At 35.0% G+C, this 25,797-nt stretch overlaps 1 protein-coding gene across 6 annotated transcripts in view; it reads right to left on the reverse strand.

Annotated features, from left to right (window-relative positions):
• Positions 1-25,797, reverse strand: part of CNTN5 (contactin 5) — a 609,082-nt gene that overhangs the window by 126,016 nt on the left and 457,269 nt on the right. For all 6 annotated transcript variants that reach the window (XM_071434213.1, XM_071434212.1, XM_071434206.1 and 3 more), the window contains 2 exons: positions 18,679-18,781; positions 3,546-3,727 (listed from right to left, as the gene is read on the reverse strand). In XM_071434213.1, coding sequence (XP_071290314.1) covers positions 3,546-3,727; positions 18,679-18,781 — 285 coding nt within the window. The remainder of the gene's footprint in view (positions 1-3,545; positions 3,728-18,678; positions 18,782-25,797) is intronic.

The following is a 25,797-nucleotide window of genomic DNA, read 5'->3' on the forward strand; positions in this document are numbered from 1 at the left end:
AAATCAGTATGGTCAGTTACACTGCATTACAGAATATTCCTGCTGTCAGATGCGTGTTCCACTCTTGTGTTATGGCGAGCCTTCCCTCCAGCTGCCAGGAAGGCACTGCTATGTGCAGAATGAGGGAACTGGTACAGCCAAAAGAAAAACAGCCAAAAATGTGTTTTTATAATCACTTCACATCACCATCCCCTGCTGATCCTGGCAGTAGTGAGTAGGAAACATAGAAAAAAACTCAAAAATTTAAGAGTGAGAGGGGAGCAGGAATTGGTCATACCAGTGCTTACCATTGGGAAAATGCTGTTAGCAAGAATTAGAGTAGAAACAAAAAGGCTAATGGCAAATCTATCCACTCATGTTTTAGTTTTTGTGCTCTCTTCTATTAATCAATTTGAGCTTGAATAAAATTTCACAGAAACTCACAGGATGAGCAGATCACTTGGGGGAAAATCACACCTCTCAAAATAGGTTGCAATGCATAAGAGTATTCCTGGCATTGTAAAAATTATGTTATTAATGCCTACAGCTGAATTTCCACTAAGTGCTGAGACTACAATAATCTGAAGTTGTCAGCATCTGAAACAGTGCTTTCTGAACAACATCCAAATTGTCAGCTGCATCAGGCAGCCATGGTGTATCTGGATTGCAGCAGCAGGTAAGAAGCGAGAAATCACCAATTTGTGATTAAATGTGACTAGACAGGCAGACTGGGTGTCCTGGGCATTCTCCAAAATGCTCTGTGGTGACCCAGATCAGATGCAACTGACAGGATAAAGAAGATTCAAACAGACAGCGAGCGAGTTCCTACAGAGATATGTAAATTGTGAGACTGCGGTATGACACAGCTGGTCCTACAGACTGCTCAGAAATTTTACAAGAAACCCCTGGTAAAGAAATGACGGCCTACATGTGAATTTCTGAGCCAAAGTAATCATTGCCACCTGGAGGAATAAGATGTCAGTGAAAAGACAGTGAGCTTACAGGTAAATAATTCATGTTGACTGTTGTTATGAACAAAATGTACAGCAGAAAAGGCCGTTTCAGATAATGCCCCCAAATCCTGCAACACCAGCTGTCAGCCGAGGAAGCTGAGAGTTTTGTGAAGTAACATTTGGCTCAATCCTGTATAGAAGCCTTCTCACACAAACCCTCTCACACCTCTGGAAAGAGTAGCCAAGGTTTGTAGGCCAGTGAGACACTGATGCTCTCTCCATGAGCACTGAAGGCTGAGAGTGCCTCTGAGGGGAATATTTTATCTTGGGGCCGAGGAAAGGCACCTGTGGGGGGCTAATAAAGCCTGTGCTTCTTGTCCTGCCCTATTGGAGATCACTGCTGGTATTGTCCATCTGAGAGCCCCTTGTAACCTGTTCTGACCTTGCTGCCTGCTGATGCAGATAGGTGAAACTTAATGTACTAGTCTCACATATCTGTTAATAGAAGAATGAGAAAGTATGAAGTGATCTCTCTTCCTAAAGTGTTAAAGTTGTACTAAATTATGGCAAAAAACCCCCAATGAGATAAATTTGTGCTTTATCCCTTAAAGGCAGAGACTCTAAAATATTATTTAGACAAAGGTGGAGAATGAAAAATTAATATTTCTATCTACACAGAATACAACAAAACTAACATTGTAAATGTATTCCATGGATTTGAGTACCAGCTTTATTTCTGCTCAGAGCAAAAGGCTAATGAGAGATGAAAGTTGTGTAGAACACTATGTCATGTTTGTTGTCATTTTATGCCACAGATTTGCATGGTGCTCTTGAAGAAATAATTTCATTTTATAGCATCTTTCTCTCTTGAAGAGCAAATTTTATATTCATTTAACTGTGAAAGAGGGAAGCAGTGATAATTATAACACTTTTATATGCTGCTTTGGCATCTAGTAGTTTCACAGCTCTAAAAAACAGGTAGGAAGTGTATGAGATGTATGGGATACATCTTATAACTCAAATGAAATTTTCTGAATTTCTTATATTTTAAGAAACATTGCAGAGAAATACCAGTTGCTAAATTCCCCTGGCCCTCAGATGCCTGGCAGGAGCTGCTATACTTTCATGGAAGTAATTTTTAGCAAGAATTTGAGAAATATCAGTGGACTATTGTCATAGTAAGAGGCATAGAGTAGGTGCTGGGCTTTTTTTGACTGCTGTTTTCAGCAAAAGTCATAAAAACTTTGCTGCAAGTGCAAGATGGAAAATCTGAAATTAAATGCACAGACTGTCTTAACCATCGCACAATTTTTCCAGCATATACAAAAATTTGAGGAAAAAAACATGCCCTGGTCTCTAGGTGGAGGAGAATCAAAAGCAAGGAAGGAAGCATGATTCAGAGATTGCTGAAACTCACTAAAATCAACTGAGTTGAGATAAAGACATTAGAAAGCCAGAGGAGACAGAAAATTTATTAGGGTCCTGAAAATATTGACATATGTGGAAAATAAACGAAATATACTGTCCTGGTCTAGAGTTATTTGATGAAAATGTGTAACAAAGACAGAGAACTCTTTACAGTTACTAATGGGGAGATGGCATTAGGAGCCATGGGCTGAAATCAGGAAAAGAAAAAGAAAATTGATTAAGAGGAGAAACTTCATAGACATATCCATTAACTTGAGGACCTATCTAAACTGCAGCATTTGGCATTCTACTGGCTGGGATCTTTGAAGACAGAAAGCAATTCAGTTTGAAAGATCTGTTGCTTAACCTCACACAGAGGACATTTTCTGCTAAGTATTTAAGGTTGTAGGGTTCATGGAAGGATAGAAAGTAGCGTGGCTTAAATTGATTAAAAGTAGTGGGACTCAAGCTTACATGTTATATATGCCAGACTTTAACTTGTAAGTATTTATGGTATGTATTACATAGGTTTTTGTTTCTGGACCCTAGAATGCAGCAACAGTATAATATAGAATTCACGGGGTTAGTCAAATATTTTTATTTTCAGGGTTCCTTTTTTATTTTCAATCTGATGCATGACTTAATCATTTATGAATATTCAAATTTTTTTTTTCTGCTTCACTTTGTGAAGATCAGAACTTTTGGAAATTGTGCATGCCTAGACTGAAAATTTTCTGGAAGAAACAAATCCTTAAGTTCTCATTCCAGTACAATGAACTTGACAAAGCTCAGCACCCAAGCATGGCACAGGTAAAATGTTAATAAAAGCATGTTAATAATTTTAAAACATTTACAGCATTTTTTTCTGACAGATAATTCATGTTTATGTTGCTTGTCATTGTTATATCCTAACGAAAAGAAATAGACTTTCAAAATTATAGCTCTATGCTTTAATTTAAAAAAAACCCAAAACAAATCCCATATGAAATTATATTTAAGTAAATTCCTCAAAGAAGTCAACATTATTTATGTTTCAGACCTTAATGCAATGTTAAGGAATAATAATATATACCTTAATTCAAAACTATTGTTGGTATAAGGTGCATACTCTATATATCAAGGTCTCTTGTTTCTGCTTCATGTGTGACTAAAGCTTTAAGTGTGGACAAAGCATTTCAGAACAATTCTGTGTGCAGTTACACTTACTGTATACTTGTAGCTGTCCTCTGAAGACATTTCTTCCACGAGAGTTTTCAGCCTTACATTCATACATTCCTGAGTCCTCTAGCTGCACATTAGGTATTTCAAGCACAGCTTGGGATTTTCTCAGGCGGGCTTTACTTGGATTATGACCATTAACTTTCCTCCAAGAGATTGTTGGAACAGGGCTGAAATATTTAGTAAAATTAATGTTAACACTCTTCCACTATTGAGAATATAGATTCTGTTATCTGGTAGTTTAAACACTTAATAATCTAAGTAGCAATAAAGCATAATCACAATTGAGGTTCATATAATGGTTGATCTAGTTCACTTTCTGTAGGGAATCCTTAATAAATGGATTGTTACATGGAATGTGTCTCTTTCATCCACAGGGGAGGCTGTTTTTACCAAGATCAAATAAATCACTTGAAATCACTCTCTCTAGAGTTTCTTTAGGACTATATGCTTTACTCCTGAATGCTGCCACTCCAGCAGTAGTGGCAGCATTTTTGTTTTAGGTCAACAAAAATAACTTCAAAACTTGGAGGAACTTAGAAAATTCCAAAACATCCCAATTTTCCTGTAATGAAACTGCAGTTCAGGTCAATCAATAAAAATATCTGTCTAGGTGGGGAATTTCTTTTTTGGGTAAATTTAAGTGACTACAGTTTTGGAGACATTTTTCTTACAATATTATTCAAATTGCAAAACTGGTTGTGTGACAAGACATATTAATGGCACTGCTGTTCCTGTCTCACAGCATTACAATTTGCTTGTGGCAGCAGAAGGGTTTTTCACTGCAACTTGCTGTTCCACAGAGGTCTGTGAGGACCTTGGGTCATTTACATTCATACTTGGGGGAAAAATGCCTTATATAGTGTTTGTACTCATAAAATTTTCTCTTTAGCTCAAAAACTCATCAGCCATTGTGCATCCAATGGGCCTTATGGTACAGACATACATTTTTCAAAATATGTCAGGTATTTAAGATATGTCAATAAAAAATATTTGATTGTGAGCTGAAAACTGGGCTGCTTCAGGTACTCCACAAGAAGCTTGGAGGACACCATAACAAAATGGAACTTTTTGAAAAACATATTTTGTATTTATTTCAACTCTAAGCTTAGATATAAACACAGGGCCTTGTGGCAGTTTAGATGAGGAAAAGCACTTCATAATAGCTCAAATTTATTTAGTTTGAATTCAAAATTGCTATGAATTTCTGTCATGATTTGCTGACTTACACTTGCTATAAATGTATGGAGTTTCATTAAGAATATCACCTTTCTCGTAATATTTCAGGGTATCCAGTTTCGGGCACAAAAAATAAGCGTGTGAAGCAAATTCTGGTTATTCTTAAAGCAGTTAGAATCACATGCAGTAATGTGAATTACTGCAGTTGTACTCAAACTTGCAGACAAGATGTTCCAAATTCTAGTATTTTATAGAGATTAAGAAAATTCCCAAACTTGTACCTGATTATCAGAAGATTTGTCTAATTTTAACTCCTGAGTGCCACAGATCACTGAATTTTATTGAGCCTATTAACATCATTACCTTACAAAACAAACATATAGTCCAATATGGAATTCATTTTAATATACCAGAAAGAGAAAAGAATTATTTCTTTTATCAGTTTGCTGCACTGATTAATTAACCTGAAAAAATGAACTTTACTATGAATATGTATGTATTCATCTCTGGCACGTGGTTCCTGCAATATCTTTTTATTATTGCAAAATGATATTTTATCACTGTCCGCCACAGAAGAAATACCTGTATGGAATAGTTTTTGTTTCTCCTTGCTAGACAAAACAGGCTGGTCTCTTTTCTCTCCAGCACTCCAGTTATGTATATATTTTTCTTTTTATAGATGTTTTTGGATCATGTGATAGGTGTGGATCATAAGACCTCTTTTTTTTTTTCGCTCTATCACCATAGGAACTTTGCAGCTTTCTCATTTTGAACCGTAAATTAATTTCTTGATGACTGATTTCAAATTTTGGTGTCTTGTGGGTTTGGTTTGAGGGCTCTTCCACAGATTGTATGGTTCTGGTATTTTTTCTGATGCACTAGTAAAACTTCCTGTCTTAGTCCCACCAGTTATGTTATCCCTTTCACATCCTTAACTACACATTTCATTTTCTATACTTTAATACCTGTATGTATATATCAGACGTTGTACAAATAACAATCTTAGTTTCTTTTTCTCCCTTCTTTAGCTCTCATATTTAATTTCTTATGGCACACTTCATTCTGATATTCAAATTTAGAGTCTGTCTTGAGTGACTTGCGGAGATTGTGCAAGTCTTCTGTTTTACACTCAGGTTAAAGAGTTAACTCCTTTTTTTGCTTGTCCTCTTTTTATATGGAATATAATTGTGTCATGATTTCTGGCTGCAAAACATTCACCATGGACAGATAAGAGTTTAACTGATCATTATTTATCCCAACACAAGTCCACAGTAGGAATAGGAATTCTCTATGTTGGTACAGTGTAATAGGACTCACTGCTGCTTTATGACTGAAATGAGTGTGCAGATATATTTTATTTGGGACCTTAAGGGTGTCATGCTTGCTGCCTTTTGATAGTTATTTGGCCTTCAGCCTTGCTTCCAGTAAAATCAGTGACAAAAATGCTTTTTCTCTATTGTCATGGAGGAAAATGAGTTCTGCTGAGTAGCATTAGTGAAAGGATTTTTTTTTGGTAGTGTATATTTCTGAGAAAAAGTCAAGAGTTTATAAACAATGAAAATTGTCTCATTTAGCTGCTATGAGATTATTCTGAAATTCATGTATTTGGAAAGTTTCCTTTAAATTGCATTTAACAATTTTTTTTAAAATTTGCTTTCGTGTTTCCTGCAGCAAGTAAATGTGTATAACATGGCAAATGCAGAGGAAACTGGTTGTCTGGTTCATAATGAAGCATATTTTAAAACAAATCAGTTATTTCTTCATCAGTATGAGGTAGTAAGTGGAAATTTTCAAGGAGATAAAGTTACTTTAGCTGTGCAGATTTAATGATTTCAAAGGAAAGTACTCCCATATTGCAAATTAGTATTTGCAGACAACTTGTAGTTCCATTTAATGAAGCTTATTTTCCTTGCATAACTCACAAGTGACATTTGAATTTTACATCTGAAATAAAAATATATCCATACCTATTTCTCCTCTGTGACTTCTGTGAGAATGAAATGAAACATATGAGTGAGAATATGAAAGAATAGAATTGTGTGACTGTTCTAGAAAACTCCTGAAGTTCACCATAAAAGCTAACTAACATATGCACATTTTTAATCTTTTCAAATGATCCACAGCTTTTTGAAAAACAGAGTAACTGCAGAAGTATTTCTAGTGTTAATATGAGTTTAATGCAATATGCATAATTACTGAATCTTATAACCAATATAACCCATTTTTATTTTGGTCTCAGCAGATATTTATGAGAATAGTTTCCTTGTTTATTGTTACAACATCCACATTCAACTCCTGTGAATAAATTTATTTGAGCTTCAGTTGATTTCAAAGACAAGATTTCTCCTCACTTTTGGAAAAAAAATCATCTGAATACTACTGGGAAATCTTAGTACCACCAAGAAAAACCCTACTTGATTTCAGAAATACCATCTTTAAACTTGCCAATACCCTAGATTGAAATAAAAAACCTAAGTGGTCCCTGGTGACTGTGATAGACATTACTGTGGGCTTGTACACTTTGAGTTTGAAGAAAATATGAGTAATAATTTTACCTTTACATTTACAAGAGATTATGAGAGTTGGTTTTCAGCAGTATATTATTTGGGATGAGTGCTGTTGAATTAGTTGGAATGCTTCACAAGTTTCAATAAAACATAGAAATAAAAATGTTTTAAAAAACTATTGGAAGCTGTTCTTCTTCCTGTCAATTTCATATGTGAAAGAATTTTATGACATACCTAAAGTCCATGTTTATTTTGGGAAAGGGGAGAGGTAGAAATAGGAATAATGTCTGAAATTTAAAATACCCTTTCCTTGGAGCTGAGCTCTTAGGATTTCAAGAATATTTTAAATAGGAATGCACAGATTACTTTTTCTGTACTTGGTTGGTACAGATTGATGTGATATTTTGTAATATTTTATCTACTAAAGTAATTTCAATTCCGCTCCACAAGATTTCTCTTTACCATGTATCACTGTTCTGAGCTGTGTCTTCAAACCCACAGGTGCACACCATAATATATCTTGAAAACCTCTGCATGCCTATGGGGACTACAAAAAAACCCTTTTTTTTCTTACACCTTCCTATCTTGCAACTGTATTAAATATCTTTAATTATTATATAATTATGAGGGGTAAAATGTGGAGGACTATAATGAAATTCTCTCTGTCAGATGGTTTTCAGAAATGCCTATCAACCATGGACATCTACCTTTAGAATGTCCCATATAAATCTGTTCAGAGTTTTATGAGACACAATAACCACTTTTCCTTTCATTTGGTTTTTAAAATCTAGTTAGTAATGAAATGCATGAAATACAGCAGCCGTGAATATGGTGATTTAAAAATTAAAAGAGAATAGAAGCAAATGATGATGATCTTGAAGACAGTGTACAGGAACAAGTCCAGGTCTGCAAGTCTCTTCAACAGATGCCCACGACTGTGCTAAGAATATCTATTGCATATATGAGTGTCATGTATTAATGTGGGCATGCCACCACTTATCACCACTATTAGCTTGTTCTTTATGGTACAGAGCAAGGACAGTGCCTGCTTGGCTGCATATCCAGCTCCACAGCATTTTCTGCACACTTTAAATTATGGCATGTTGGAGCATCTCTAGCATCTAAAATAGTGCCATATATAAAGATGATTCATTTTCTATAATGGTTCATTATTTGCAGTGAATTATACTCCAGAGTTCCTCTTTACTGGTTGATCAGAGACTAAACTGATGTCTCAATCTTCACGCTTAACTATTCAACAGCTAAATTTAGATAATGTAGCTGTCCATACCCTAAGTTAGGTGATATAATCAACAGTTTTGATGATTTAAATGTTTTTCCAAATTCATAAATTTGAGTTAGTCATGAACAAATGAGTCACCTAATGAAGGTGTAATCAAAGAAGACCACAACAGGCAAAGGTATTGGTTTGACAAATAGTGAAGAGAGTGGAAAAGCTATTCCACAACCTTTTGGGTTTGCATTTAGAAGTTAGGTAATGGTGTTTACTCTTGATGAAATAGCAACAGCACAAGTAAAAATTTAATAAGAAAGAGCTGAATATCTTCTATGCATTCAGTGTTGTCGTCCTCATTGCAAAACTCCATATTATATTACTGCCATCACAGGATTGTGGATGTTATTTATATGGTGGGATTGAGGAGGTAATGAGCGATCATGTCTGTTAAAAATGATGGAAATAAGCTCTAGTTTTCCCTCAGCCATTCAGTAACCATTTTTTCTAGTCTCTGTATCACACCCTACCTCAGCATGTGTCTGGGGGCATTCTGAAGTGGACATTATTCTAAAAAATATTAAAGACCTAACAGGTAAATTATCACCAGCCTGTGACTTGATCAAGGCTGTTGAGAAGAGGAATCTGAAACAACTTGAAAAGCCAAAGACATATATGATACCTGCTGTCTTACTAAAGGTGATAATACCTGAAGAATCCATGATTTTAAGAGACAGTGCTTCGAAGCAGAAAATTTCTTTGAAAAGATGACACATATTTGGCAGGTGTTCATACAGATCTTCAAGGCCACAGTACTGCAATAGAACTGTGTTTATTTGCCTTGTGTTATTTTATAACTGAATTTTTGCATCATTTTTCTCTCTTCTAAATTTTGCCCAGGCAGATTTTCTTTAGCTAGCACATTGGTCTAGGATGTCCTGACTCTGCTGTACAGGTGTGACCAGCGTATGTGTGCAGATCCAGAAGATCAGGAAGACTAGTTACAATGAGTCCAAAAATCCCAGAGATCATGACATACCATCAATGAGGATGCAAATGTAAACAAAAATCTAGCATGTCTGAAGAGTGCAAGATGGCTTTGAACCTGCTGATCAGACACAGAGTTTGAAGACAATGAGTGTGATGATTTCCAGAAGAGCTGCATTTAAGGCTCTTGTGCCATAGTACCATATATACATTTATTTCTTTGTGGCAAATCCTTAAGAGAAACATAACAGTGGTAACTCTGGTGACCTTCTCCTGAGAAATGCTAGAATTTTTTTCCTTCTGATCCTCTCAGACTCTGACACAGAGAGAAAGTCTACACATATGCTTCTGGAAAGTAATTTTGGAATAACAATAAAAATAAAAAAGCTCATCCATCTTTAAATCTACAGTAAAACTGCAAAGCTGCACAAGTTACTGAACAGTTTTTAGTAACATTTATAAATTTTCTTCAAGGGTTCTGAGAGAGAAAGAAAAGAGATTGGTAATATTGCTTCTTCAAGAATGAAATTCTGCTGACAGGAACTTAGTTTGGTAGGTTTTTCTCCCACTTCCATTATGCCATACAGTAAAAGCAATCAAATTTAAATTTTAGGTTTAGAGTGAGGTAGAATGAGGCCTGGGAGTGCTACTTGAGATTTACTGAAAAATCTTTATTACATTGCTAAGAATGATTGTAATATCTGTAACAGTATTACAAAGTCTATTTAAGAACAATTCCACCTAGAAGAAAACAGAAACAAATCCAGCCTGAAAACCAGGAACAAAATCCAGTCTGGCTCTAGCACCTTATAACATAGATACTTATTCAGCACGAGCTGAAAATGAACTTGAAATTGATGAAAGTCTTAGAAATATTTATCTGATATAAAAAATATGTGCTATCAAAGGGAAAAAAAAAATAAAGAGAATCCTGGATCTATTTTTGTCATATAAACAAACTCAACTTGAAGATGTCATGTCTGCATTTAAAAAGATGAGATGGTCCTCTCATCACAACCTTATCTTGAGGGGAAAAGACACCCCTCTTTATAACATTGACAAATGTTCTGCAGAGAGTATTTATTTCCTTCTTGCAAGTATTTTGTTATCAATAAAATTTAAAAGTGGCTTCCACAGCTTCCAGATCTGGAATCTGATAGGATTAATAAAATGTTTTCCAGTAGAGAGAACTGGTGTGAAGGGACATGGAGTAACACAATTTTTTGTCCTATGGAACTTAGAAACAGGTATTTCTATATCAATTTTTGTATCTATTGTGCAGTTTCATTTTGGGCAAATAAATCAGATTAATACGCTATGGCATGGTTTCTCTGTTCTAAAAAGAGAAAACAAACAATTCATGTCTCTGTGGCCTGTAGATGAAAAATAGAGCATCATGTTAAACCTTGGTTTTGATGATAGAGGAAAATTACTACCTGTGGACTTCTACGCTGTGAATTAGCTTGAGGCTTGAAAAGTGTTAAATTATTAGCCTGCCTTGTTCCCACAGTAATTCTGCTACATGTAGGAAAATGACTAAATATTTCAATCCAAGTTCCAGCAATGAATTGGATGTATAGCACCTAGAATGACTTATTTAATGCCAGGTTACCTTTAATATCAAAGATGTTTCTGTGTGCCACCATTATTGTTGGAAGAGGAAAGGACTGTTTAGTGCTGATGGAAAAGCACAAGTAGCTTAATATTTTCCAAAAGACAATAATTAAGCAACTTCCAGGGCTGAATGGCTATTCCATGAGCTATCAGAATCCTTAGCAAAGAGACACTAACTCCCTGAGAAGCTTCATACTGTTGTCCAAGGAAAAGACAGCTTATCTTCAGAGAAAAAACCACAGATCTGCTGACATATCCCAAATACATTGACAACAGAACTGTCATACTTAGCTCTAAAAACAATGAAGCCTGATTTATATCCCAGATGTTGCTCTTTTTTATTTTGTACGCATGAATGTGTGTATATATATATACACACCACTGAAGTGTGCTCTGTTCCCAGGATTATCCCAGGATTATCTGAATCCCAGGATTCCACTAATACTCATCTGCTGCTTGCTGCATTGACTGCTCACTCATGTCAATGCCCCTGGGTTTCCGTGTAGTGCAGTTAACAGAGGCTAATTTTGAGTATCACCAGCACATTAGCTCTGCTACTTTTTAGCACCACACCAGAGCTGAAGCAAGATGTGGATTCATGTTGATAACAAGGAGACTTAGGTTAGAAAATAGTCTGATCCCAGAATAGAAATCCTCATGAGAGGATTTCTAGATTACTGGGAAGGGGTCTGGCTATAGGAACATTTTATCTGGTTCTCTTGACAGTTCATAAAAGGAGATGCCTTCTGGCAGGTCTGGGAGAAGAATCTTGGAAGACCTGTTTGGAAACATTCAAGACCAGTAGGTAATATTGGATTTGCCAAGATAAGCCAACTAGAGGAGAGAAGACAAGGAGAAATATGTGGAAGATTGGCTGACAGTTTTAACTGGTGATCTGAATGTAAAAAGCCTTATTTTACAGATTTGAAGAACAGAGAGGGTTAAAGTCAGTCTCTTGAAGTTAGGAAACAATGGTGCAATGCTGGAATCTTATATTCCCTTGTGTGTAGAGACCAGATGGATAACTGCACATGCTAGATGGAGAAGTGTGCAACCTGGATCTGTGACTCATTATAATATTACTGTTTATCAGCTTCTTGTTCCTCCAAAAATCTCATATAATTATGTGGCAGATGGAGAAAAAAAGGAATCAGGTACTATGAAACCTCTGACCAAAGATTCATTCCTGGCTGCCTTTAACCCTCTTTTCTGAAGTTGTTCTCTTCATCATTACATTATTTTCCAGATCTCACTGAAAGAGCCCTATAAAATGTGGACTTGCAAAGCCTATCTTTTTGTACCTGCAAAAATGTTTGCAATATCTTGAAAACTGCTTCATCGCCATTACCCTGTATCATTGGCTTAATGAACCACACCAGCAAAAAATAACTTCAGAAACTTCATGCAATTCTCCACAGTTACATTCAAATGCTCTTCGCCAGACCATAAAGACTTTTTATTTGGCTGCTCTGATCTTTGCTTAGGTATTATACTGATTTATCCAAACACTTTGCCTTTATTTCTGCATATTGAAAAGTATGTACTGAGCTCTCTCTGCATAACTTAATAGAATGGTTTGAGTTGGAAGGAAGCAAAGATTAGTGAGTTCCAACCCCACTGACATGGGCAGGGACACCTTCCTCCAGACCAGGTTGCTCAGACCCCCATCCAACCTTGTCTTAAACACTTCAAGGATGGTGCATCCACAACAGGTATATAGTCTGTAATGAAAGTATTGATAGTGACATGAAACAAATAATATCATTTCTAATAAAAGCTTGAAGATCAATTGGAAAAATTAGAAAAGTCTGGTAAAAGGAAAACAGGAACAGAAGGAAACAAAACTACTATATTTAATGGATTTAAAACTTTGAGACATTTATTAATTTGAATTGATTCAGAGTTCATGATTTCAATAGAAAAATTTTGAATGCTTCTTAAATTAAAAGTCATAAATTTCATTAATTTGTATGACTTAAATATATGTAGCTTCATCTTCTTTTTATTTAATTTCATTTAGAAAGGAAGATTTTTAAAAGGACTTTCAGCTGAGTTCTTGCAAGTCCTACTACATATGGGATGATTGTTTACAACTGAGCTAACAAAGTTAACAATAGAATTATTAAGGCAATATTAAATATGACAAAATGAACAACACGTCTATCAAAACTGCGTTTTACTTCAGTAACAAAAATAAATAAATATTATTAATTTATTCTTATCATTAACTAACTATATTTCAAAAAAAAAACCCATAATGTTGACATTGCCAAAGTGAAATAACCTAACATTTAAAACTAATATTGGTATATTATGTGCGTGTTACCATTGTGCAGAAATAGCATAAGCATAAAATAGTCTCTCAAAAATACAGAAAAACAAGCCAATGAGTCATAAGAAAAATTGTCTGTCAGCACTATTGTTTATTGATGCTTTTTATTCAAATATCTCTGTGTTGATCTGTATGGTTTAAAAATAACCATAGTATAAATAAAGGGATGCATAAAGCTTTTTTTTTTGTTGTTGTTTTTTAGCAAAAAAATCCTTTTGGCAGTCTATACAGCCCTTATTTTAAGAGCAAAGATTGAAAACTCTGGTAATCTACAAGTACTGCAATACCCCAGATCTTGTAATTTGTTTTAATGAGAAATAAAATATGATTACTCACTCAAAATTGGCTGCTGGCACTATCATAATACAAATTCAATTTTTTTTTCTGACAGAGCCAGAAAACCAATGAAATGTGACTTTTATATGGAAAATAATGTAGAAGTCTGGTGTAGTGCACAAACAAAAATGCATTGAGGAAAAAACTGAAGTGTGAGGGTCAGGTAGGGTGTGTGTATAATACACAGCTTAAAATTGAAAAATCTGTGTGAAAGAGTTTGAGTAGAATTATTCATATAGAAGCAAGAAGACAACTTAGGTTTATATGCCAGAAAGAATAACAGAGGGAAAAAAAATAAAGATGTTTTGACACTTGCACTTTTCTTGCTTTCCTCTGCGGCCAAGGGTCTGGGCCCATTGAAGAGGGCAGGAACTTACAGTTTTTCATGCCAACTTGGACAAAAAAATCCTGTTTCATTCTCAAACTATGAAAACTTGTTCATTTTGAGGCTTCAAAACAAAAAGCATATTTCTATCTATGCCTGCCTTTAAGTCTTGTATTTAACATAATAGTATTAAAATTGTTTATGACATAAGTAAGGAAGATCTGAAGGATGCTTGGATGGCTGTCACCGAAATGCTTCATTAATGAATGTGTCATATAGTGGGGATGGAATTTAGATGTCTTTTGCATATCAACAGCATTAATTTCATCTCGTTTTAGTGAGCAGCTAAACGAAGGCACCAGAATTATTTCTTTGAATAAAATACATGAAAAAAGAAATTAAAGAATGGACCAGTAGCCTCTAGATGCTCCTGGAAGCAAAGTCAGTAACACGTGAGAAAATTAAAATGGCAACCGGCTGTCACAGAAGGCAGTGTCTGAAAAGTTGCATTTCTGGAGCAGGAAAAGCCAAGAATGCTGTAACTTGTGCAAAAATGTCAGCTAGGAAAGTGATATCTTCTCCACCAGAACTTCTCTGAACAACATGGTCATCTGTCTTCCTGATTTACATCAGAAATCTAAGGTCTGATACTGAAATGGACATAAAAAATCAGGATTATGTGGACTACGAACAGAAACCTCATTATCCACTAGCTCATTTATTAGTTTTACAAAAAATAGCTTGTTTTTTTGAATAAGAGAAGTCACAAGCTGTGAAAGCTGTTACTCAAAAGCAAACATTAACGTATTGCTGTTTAGAATTAGTTTTATTAATTTAGATATTTTGAATTCTTCCATTCAGATTTTTTTCTTTTTCTTTTCAATTATTTATTTTAACAACATTTTCTGTAAATACTAACCAGGATGTAGCAATTCTGTAAATTAAAAAGAAGTATTTTTGTTATGGTGGAAAGTTAAAAATAAATGGAAAATGTTAATACCTTGTTATTGCCAGTGGTTTTTCAGCATGTTTTTTAAAAAACATGATCCCCTGATATGTTAGGGAACAAAGAAAATTCAAGTATTATAATAGAAATTACATACTTAAATGGGTGGCAGAAAACATGTCTGTATACTATATATAGGTACATATATGAAATATAGATGTCACTGAAACATAAGTTGTTGTGTAGATGTGGCAGTGAATATGTCTATAAAAAGCAGCCTTGGGCCAGCATATATATCCAGCACAAAAGGTTGCTAATTGCAATATGCACACTCTGATATATATGCAGTAAATTTTATTTGGCTCCTCTGTTTTTCATGTCTTGTTAAACCTCAGCAGTAAGTCACTGATTTATGCAGTGATTTCTTAGACAATGACTGATGCTCATGATAAGAATCTCTATCTAGTGCAAATTAGATAATCTTGAGACATTTCACTCCTTCATTGCTTTGAATTTTTTAGCAGCTACAAAGTCTGTTTGTAAGTGGCATCAATAACATAATATTTTCACTTGTAACTGAATCAGCTACATATTGCTTGGGTCAGAATAAAATCCTTCGCAGAAAATTTCTCTCTGTGAAGCAATTAAGATATTTGACTTTAGTTTGAAGACAAAAGCTTCAGAGCTTCAATTTATTTAATTCTTTCAGCCATAGTGACTGACAGTGCTAAATAAACATTATTAATAAATCATTAATCTGTAACTGAAGATGAGGATCTTCCTGGAATTTTTGCCAAATGCCTACTTCAGGAAATCTCACTGGAACATTTGTCATTCTCACAATTACAGTGGAGAGAGCAGAGTATTTCAGACAGCTAAATTAAAGCATGAGAAAACCAGCAGCATATTGGTTTTAAGACTGTAATAAACCCAGGGTTATTTTCAATAAGAATTCAAAATATCAAGTTTGAATACTAAACAAAAAAGGGACAAATTAGTTGTTGCTTCAGTTTAGCAAATGGGATCCATGGCAAGGTAACAAGCAACAACATCTACAGGGAATTAGGAACAAGAAATGGGGACAAAAAAAGAAAATTATGAAAATGAATAGGAAATTTGATGCATTTGTACTTCTCACCTCAGCCTCCAGGTTTCAAATGGTGCCTGAAATGTCATAAATGTAATTATTACCATATCAAATTGAAAGCAATTTCAGCTCAGCTGATTTGATTGTGCATTAATGGCTGGGAAAAGAAGATAAGGAATGTGCATGGTAAAAATATCTGCCCATTACTCTAGCAGCAAATGGGGTCTTATTAGGTAACCTTAAATTCCTTGGTCACTCAGGTGGTCTTGATTTTTTTTTTATTGAAGATTAGCACCAAGTAAAAAAAGATTAAATAACCTAATCAAAGTCCTTCCTGTCATCTTCACCTTACTTTTTGAATAGTGATTGGATCTTTTTGAGAGATTTTACTAAATCTCACAGTGCTGAAGGTGGAATGTATCAGTAGGTCTGTTTGTTGCCTTTCAGTGATGGCTGCAGAGGACAATGTACGTCATACCTCCTTTTCACTGGAAAGTTGACTTGTAATCTGTCAGCAACTGTAACCTAATTCCAGCAAAATGAAGAAAATAAGAAGTAAAATGTTGGTTACTTCTTCAGCCATAGCCTAGAGTCTAAAAGGGTCTCATTGCCAACTATTGACTTGGCAGTGCTTCTGACAGGAGAGAGCCTAGAGCCATCAGCCTTTTTTCCTCATTTATTTCAGCATCTCAGGGAATCTCTCCATTTATTGCTTTCCTGTCCTCCGTCACGTACCTCTTTTCTCGTTTTTACTATGTAAAACATAAGACTTGTGTTCTACCCTACAAAAGTTCTCGTCTCACATTTTTTTCTAAACTACTGCTTACGTTTATGTTGGGACTGAATTTGAGGAAGCTGCTGTCGCAATAGGTTCCCTCCTATGCGGGCTGTGGTCTCCCTGCTTTTGTTTGGACTGGTTTGACTATGTCCTGTTTCTTTATCAACTTCACTGAACCTAAATAGATACAACTGAAAAACTTTGTCAGAATTTTTCTTTAATTATTTGTGTATAATTTCTGTTGACCTGCCCACAGAGAGCAATTCGGTATTTGTCAAACACGAAAAAACAACAAGAAGGGAGTAATTTTCAGGCATATATCATCCAGTCAGTAATGAGGAACTGTTAAGAGAAAAATCTGAACAGAAAAATCCAGTGACCAGTGACACATGAAGATCAAAAGGGCTATAAAACATTTTAAAAGTCCTCCCAGGTAGTAGAGACAGGCTTTGAAAAGTAACTCTGGAAAACCAGACCTGCTGAACAAGCTGGAGGAATGATCCTCAGCAAAACAGACTATTGTCTTAAAAATCCTATCTTCCTATGTTTTGTTCCTCATTAGGTAAATAAGAAGTATTGGTATGCAAGATATAGTATTTCTCAGACTAACTGTTTTGTGCAATTCCTCCAAAGGAGTTACAAAGACAAATGCTTCCCTTATTTTTTAATCAAGACCATGCTGTAAGAAACTTGCCTGTTTTTTGATAAGCCATGAACTATAAAAGCAAGCAGGGTATATGATATTTACCAGCATAACTTCGGAGACTAAGGGGAAGATGTCCAAAAGAACACCATTATGAGCTGAAAAGAATTCAATACAGTGAGATTTTTTTTCAACACACCGCACAGAATTTGATGAGGTATTTAGAATGAGCCCTAACCATTATAATTTTTTAAACGTCTCTAGAGAAATATCATTGAAGGAACATTTGTTTTTAGCAGCATATATGTGAAGAAGAAAGAATCTCTTTAAATCACTAGAAATTACTCTTAGTTCTGTCTGTCTGTATACTAACATTGAGGAACTAATATAAAATCACTAGAAATAAAATCACTAGAAATTACTCTTAGTTCTGTCTGTCTGTATACTAACATTGAGGAACTAATAGTAACTACCACCACAAAACTGAAATGTTATCATTTTCATCCTATATTCTGTAATCTCAATACTGTAAAGAAGAAATTTTAGTTTCAGTTTCTCTTACCTTTCTCTCCCTAAACTCTTTTATCTAAAAACATCTAAAAACCCCTTGACATGAATAGCAAACACCCATTTTGTACTAGTACTATTAGGTCAGGTAGAAACTCTAGAGTGGGCGCTGCCACAAAATCTGCTAGGACATGATCAAGACATTGTGCATGGGTTAGGGTTAGGGTTAGGGTTTATACCTTTGTGTATGAATCATTAATATGGGGGAGGGAAGAAAACTCTACAAATGTTTGTTTATTCTCCAAATACAACATTTTTGCAGGACAAATCCTAATTTACTGGTTTATAGTATCCCTGTGAATAAATGGGTGTGAGTCTGGTAAAACTTTCAATTAAAAAGCCTTTCTGCTTTTTGTTTATTTGATTGGTACTTTTCATTTTGACAGAGACACTGTTAACTTGACTGAATTCCTGACCACAGAAATGGCTGGGCAGGGAGTTCATAATTAGCTGCTTAGTCAATTGGTTATTTTGAGAATGCGGTAAGCACTGTCTGTAAAAAAAATCCAGCAAAGTAGTGAAACCACAATTCAGGCATGTCTCATCTTAAAAAAATGATATCTAATTAGAAAGAATCTTTACTTACTTTCCAAGTGCAAAACACTCCATCTTAACAGTAGTTCCCCTTGCAGCTGTAACTGTGTAAGGAAAATGGACTTCAATTTTTGGTTCATATTCCCCCATCACACCTGGAAAATAGCGAATGTTTACAATATGAAATATCATCAGTTTTCCATTATCACAGAAAGACCCGTGGCTTGCTTTTTGAATCTGCCCAGCAATAAAGTTGGTAAGTGATGGAGATAGCCTCTCTTGACCTGATGTGCTGTGCCCAGGTGCAGTATATATATACTAAAATGCTCTTCAGTTTACCAGCAGCACAACACTGAGCTTTAAAAAAAGATTTATTTTTTGAAACTTGTGTTAATATTTAAATGTTCAAAGATTAAAATGGCGAATCAATAGAAGAGTGAGACTTTTCATGGACCAAATCTTTGTTTACCAGCACATTCACAATTAGACAAATAAATCAACGTATCACATTGTGTTTGACTGAGGACCTTCTAAGCTGAGGGAAAAACCCTCAAATTGTGTAGGAGCATTTGTGTACACAGATACAAACACAGATATGTAGACATGAAAATTTCAGTTATGTGATTTTCAGTGAAACTTTTAATTTGGAAGAAGATTTCTTTTCAGGACAACGCTTTAAGTACTGTAAGATAGAATTCTAGGAAATGGGAAAACATTCAGGGATGGGAAAATATAAAAATGGAAATCAATAAAGTTATCTCAGATTTGGTGTAGAGTGATTGACAGCTTTGGAGAATCACAACAGCTTAGGAAATGAGAAATCAGTAAGGAAATGGAGCTATGTTTTTTAAGGTGTGATGAGAAATTTGTGTTTAATGCCACTCGGAGAAAATATAATCAGCGTGGAAGGAGAAGAATATGACCCTAACAGCTGTATTTGTTTAGATGGAATTTGGGCTATTGGGGAAAGAAATACTCAGGAGCAAAAGGCTGTATTTAAAAAAGTAAGAGTGGTTCAGATTTTTAGATGAGGAAAATGGAATAAAATCTGACTTGTTGAAAAAATAGCAACAAGACAAATCTAAATCTATAAAATCAGTCAAGATTCTGGAAAAAACTCTAAAGCAAGCAAATAGGAACAAGAGATGAAAATGCCAGAGAGAAAAGAGATCTCATATGTGAGAAAGAAAAGAAATGAGTGCAAGAAGAAACATGGAAGTAGAGGAGTACAAGATTTACAGCTGAGAGAATAACAGTTGGCAGAGATGGATGAAAAAACAACCCACAACCTGCTAGAGCAAAACACAGTACATAAGACTGAAATTGTAAAACATATATTCCTAGCCTTCAAATGTTCCTTGTGGGGCTCAGGAGTTTCCAGTGAGGCTGTGCTCTCATTTTCCCACTGTCACTCAGGCCCCTGAAGAACCTTGGTTCTGGAGGAAGTCTGAACATATATACATTTGAATGTTTCATCAGGGGCTTAAGTCTAATTAGAAAATCTAAATGTGTCTCATAAGTGAATCAAATGACAGAAAAAGAAAGCATTAAATGCTCTTATTTCAAATAATGTATTTCTATAAATAATTCTATAGGTAGCAGATTTCTTCGTAAAAAAATTATCCTGCAAGTATTATGTGGGCTAGCAATACTGACCCATTTCCTCCAAGAGAGGACTAAATCAGTGTTTTGACATGGCTTTATGAACCCTCTTTTTTTAATAGAAAAAACCCCCATATGTGTCCTGGGTATTAAAATAAAGCCAGGCCATCAAAAAATGGTAGTCAATTAAAATTTTCCTTAGCATAGACTGAAGTGATTGCTAGTATAATATATCATAAAAATGCATTCCCACTGGACTGTAAGACATCAATAAATTTATAATTTAGTTACACTCCTTGTAACTTTGTTTACTGTTTTCTGATTTTTTTGTGACTATAAATACTAGTTTCTGATTTATCTCAGTTAACCAATTACATGGTTTTACAGGATATCTACCATATCTCCTTTCAAATATGTCTTTATCAGACTGAAAAACCCCAGACCATTAAACCTTCCTTAAAAAGAATCTTTAATAAACATTCTTAGTGCCCATGTGGCACCTCTTCAAATTCCATTCTCTCACTTGGAGATGTGAAGGTGAGAACTGCACAACAATAATGAAAATGTAGATCTTTCTATCACACTATTTATTTCCTTGGAGTTTTTTGGGTTTTTTTACAAAATTCAGTTCTATTTGCTTTTTTGTACTTGAACTGATGCTCGTACACTGTGGCATCGTAATGTCTTTACTGATAATATCTAATAAAGTATTATTACTTCTCTGTTCATTTTGCTTTCAGATAGTTTATGTGTTGAATAGTGAAGTCCCAGATAAGTCCTTACTGACAATCTTTCAGTTCTCCAAACAGTTTAGGTACTACACAATAGATTTTTTTCTAATATATTTTTAATTGAAAATAGGGCTGTACTTCAGTCCCTCTAAGAATTTAGTTTCCTCAACAGCCTTTGATGGGTGACCCTGTAAAGAACTATGTGAAATGCAAGCATCTTGGCCATTTCTGTTCATATTCTCTCAGACTCTTTAGGAAAGCTGTTTACAGACTGAAGCACAATTTCCCTGGTCAAAATCTGTGTTGCTGGTACACGACTGTGTGGTAGGACTACTGTATGACAATGTGCTGAATGCAATCCTAATGATCATACCCTTTATGTATCTTCTATCAACACACTTGACACAGAAGTCAGACCTAGTGGTCTGTCATGCCTCAGATGTTCTTACGAGTCCCTTTTTTTGAAAAAAATCCCCACCTTTTCTACCTATCTTCCTTCTAGTCCTAAGCATCAGTGAAGGAAAATAGTACATCCTGCTTCCTCCCATACAGAAGTTGGGCCTTGGGACCTTGTTATTATTTGTAGTGTCAATATTTCCTCTAAAATTTCTTCTATATAAACTTCAATTACAAGAGCATCAGTCCTGATAGAGGAATCTACTATCTTCCCTTGTAGAGAATACTGGTGAAAATAGCTCCTTTAGGTTTTATGATGGAGCCTTATATTCCCAAGGTGTTTCTTTTAAATCTCTGACGCCTGCTGACTGTTCATGCTCACTGACAGGTTTTGTGCTTCAATGAAATTAAATATGGTGTGGTTTTGCTTTTGGGTAAGGCTTTGTTCTGGAAACTAATTGTGTTGAGTTGTTACATAGTATTCAACACTTGCTTTTTTAGCCCTGAATAAAAACAGAACTTACAATAGGATTAAATTATTCTTGCCTTTAAAATAATACAGTACATCTGTTCCCATCTGAGGGACAATATTATCATTCAGATCTTATGTTTTTAACTTATATTAAATCCCTTTAGTGAGTGCAATCTGTACACGTACTGCATGCTCTTTACATGTCATGCCATCATTTCATCCTCTTAATGAAATGCTGATTGACTGATGCTTTGCACCACATCCTGTTCTTCTGGGTTATTGCTACCCTAGCAAGAGACATGCCTGCAGCAATCGGCAGGAAATGTATAAAAATTACTGAGCAATTGCTTGGTGTCCCTATGAAAATTAGGAAACAAAAGTCTATTATTGCAGAGGGATATTTTTCATCCTTATTATTTATGATCTTTGAGACCATGAAGGCCATTACAGTTGCATAGATATTAAGGGAATTGTTAAGGCCTTACCTTCCCATATTACACTATAATTGCTCTGCTATGGCTGTGGTGCCTCTAGGCTCTTTAGCTTTCTAGCTTTTGTTTTGGTCACAATGAGTCAGGGATGGCAAAACAATCATCACCTGCATTTTCATAAAGATTTTTGTTCATTTGCGTTAGATGCTAAAAGGAAGATGAACTTTTAAGAAATATTCAGGTTTTGAGCTATGTGTACTGGAATCAATCTCTCTCAGACTTATATACATGACTCTCTTACAGAGGTTTGGCCAGGGCTATAAAAAATCCTCAGTCATTTTTTATACCCAGTTATCAAACATGAAATTTAACAATAAATAAAATTGATCAGCAGAGAATAAAAACATAATATATGATTTTCAAGTGGCTAACAAATCACAGAGCTCACATGGTTTGGGCACTCAATGCTGCTGGCCTCTGCCTTCCCATGAAAAAAAATACTTTCTGAAAATCCTTTACCTTTCAAGGTCTGACCCTAATCATTCATTATTTTTTATGCTAATTATTTAGTTTGCTAGATTCCCTATTTCCTAAACTTGTTCAGCTGAGTTTGGATCGGGGTATAAAAGTACTGAATTTGTGACTGATATCAAACATACCTCTTCAAAATAAATCTAGTTCACCATATCTTGAAATTTGGTCTGGGATTAGAATTGGGTTTAAAAGGCAAACTTTATTTCTTAAAGTAAATCTTATCCCTGGCCTTCACTCTGAAATATGTCATTCCGCCTTAAATTTTCCAGTGTTTGGGTCTCTGCCCTCTCAGGAAGGGTCTTCTTGGCTGGGGGAGATTTAAAAACTAATAACCCCTTTGTTCTGCCTCTGACTACAAAGAAGACACTGATTTAAAGGATTAAGCATGTCACAGGACAAAGTTTAACCTTGGAGTTAACACAGGCACAGATTTGATAGAATCAATGCCTTGTTAGTCACCCAGCCAGAAAGGGACCTCAATATTTATAGAAGAGATCTTTCCTTCAGATTTTTTTTACAATGATACAGTTATCACAAAGTAATTATTCTCCAACCTAAATACAGAAAAAAAGTATTCAGAAAATCAGGTTTAATTTTTATAAGAGGTTTTATTTAACAAGTTTTTTCTTTCAACTTTACTGTAAATCTGTGACTTGAGTTCTACACTCTGCTACTCAATGTCTTACGAACACTAAGCTATAATGTCTGCATTTCATTTTTGTATTAAAAAAAAGAGATGACATAAAAATGTGATAAATATTGATTTTGAGGCACTTACATATTACAGGAATAGAAGTAATAAAATTTCAGAGGTTTAAAGATATTACTGCAGCTAAAATTCTTTACTTTATCCACTAGGGGCCATTTAATGGAATGGAGAATGGAATAAAGAAGAAAGATCACTTTCTGATTTTCAGTCCTTTCAGCTAAGAGCAAGAGAAAGAGCTACAGACAGGATATCAGACATTATTGCTTTGCAAAGGACTGCTCAACCTCTTCATTTATCCTGCCAATCCATGCCTTATACAACCTCAGAGGAAGAGTGTGGAAAAACCACAGTATTCATACAATAAGAATTTTTTTCCTTTATGGGGCCAAAAAGAACCTGACTGCTGAGCAACCATGACCCATCTTCTTATTCAGATGTGTAGAGGCTGATGCTTCTTTCATTAATCTTCCAGATATTAACTACCCTCTTGCATGTCCCAAAACATGAAGGCTCCTTAAATCCTTTCAGCTAAAGTGATTTGTGTTTATTGCATACTCTTTCACTAATAGCTCTTTAACTTCCAATTGGGCCTAATTTTGAATGGAACAGGTTACAGGCAGTACTTAAATAAGTGGCTGATAAACATTTAAGACAGTAGATAGAAAATATTCTAAGATTGCTGGCTAAACATCATCAGAATGCTCAGGAGAAAATGAAAGCCAAATCTTTCCTGTACCCAGGAGAAAAATTAGGCATGGATTGATACTTGCCATTATTTTGTTAACAAATGGTAAAACCCTCCCAGCTCTGTGACCAAGAATGCTCATCTGAGAGGTTTGCACAAAGAAGTCCCCAGTCTTAATCAGGTGGTGCAGGAATGTTAACATGGTTTTCTAATATTCTGAATAAAGCTCTAAAGACAAATTTAACTGGGATTCTTACTAGTTTGCATCTTCCTCTCAGTTTCTGGGAAACCTCTTGAGGCGTAATAAACTCATCCTGCTGCATAAGAATTTTTTAATAATTTTACAGATCAAAAGTTGAGCATCTTACCACATTGTAATGATGACCTGTTGCGTGAATATATATCTAAACCCAAGAAAATTTTGCCTAAGAACTTGCTTACAGAATGTTCATGCATAATTTCTTTTTGTATCTAAACCTGGGATGAAAATTAAGGTTGTCTAAGGTATGGGTCCCTTTGTAGCAAATGAATATTTAGCACTTTCCCTGAAGACCTGTACTGTTAAATGTCTCCAGAAATTTGTTTGGGAGAGCCTTGAGTACACACATTTACAATGACAGAAAATTGACAGCACAAACTGAATTCATTCAAGTATAATAATGATACCCACCATTGTCTCTGGTCTGCAGCAGAGATTTTAAATGAACTGGGAAGAATTTATTGACTCACCTGCTATAAATCTCATTCTAAAGGACCAATGCCTACTGTAAATCCCTAGAACTTTACTGTGGAATTGTTGTTTTAAGGTAACAGTCCACGGCATTCCTTCCATTTAAATGTTTCTCAGCCAGGTTTGAGCTATAAATTTATCATTTGAGAAGCCCTGAAAATGCTCATGTGAAATTGCATTCTGCAATGCACTGAACTAAGCACTAAACTGAGTTAATACTAAAGTGCCATCATTGTTTTGCATGTTAGAGAGCAAATCCTATTGCATGTCACTGGATGCAAAGGGGTCTTTACTGGTATATATCCTAATATGAAAGAAAAATTGGTAATTCAGTGTCTGGAGAAAATATAATGAATACAACACAAGAAGGGTATAAACTCTAGCTTGAAATTAAGGGATAAGATGTTCATGTATTCCTAATTTTAGAGGAATAAATGTGAAAGAAAGTCACATTTAGCAGAAAAAAGTGTTTAAAGTTTAAACATAAGTTTACTCTCACCACTTTATCTTCCCTATTTTACTCATACTTGATTTCACTAGTTTATCAGTTACACAGTACTCTGAACTCTGGAAAGCCCTTTCTAGAAATTGTATTACTATCTTGAAATATATTATTATTAACAACTCTTAAATGTATGTATGTCATACATCCAAAACTTTCTGCCTCTCTTAAACATCAAAAACAACCAAAAGCACTTAATTTTCAGTTGAAAACATATGTTTTATGAATGAAATAAAAGGAACTGAGTCCAAACTCTAAAAACACAAAAGCAATGAGATAGTCTCAGAACAAGCAATGAGGGAAATATTGGTATGTTATTTAATTCTTCAAATGAGAGACCAAAATTTCTAGTGTACAGATTGGGCTACAGAGACTTCTG

The sequence above is a fragment of the Agelaius tricolor genome, unplaced genomic scaffold, assembly GCF_023055355.1.
Source record: "Agelaius tricolor isolate 1412-34295 unplaced genomic scaffold, bAgeTri1.0.p SCAF_9, whole genome shotgun sequence".
Lineage (NCBI taxonomy): Eukaryota > Metazoa > Chordata > Aves > Passeriformes > Icteridae > Agelaius > Agelaius tricolor.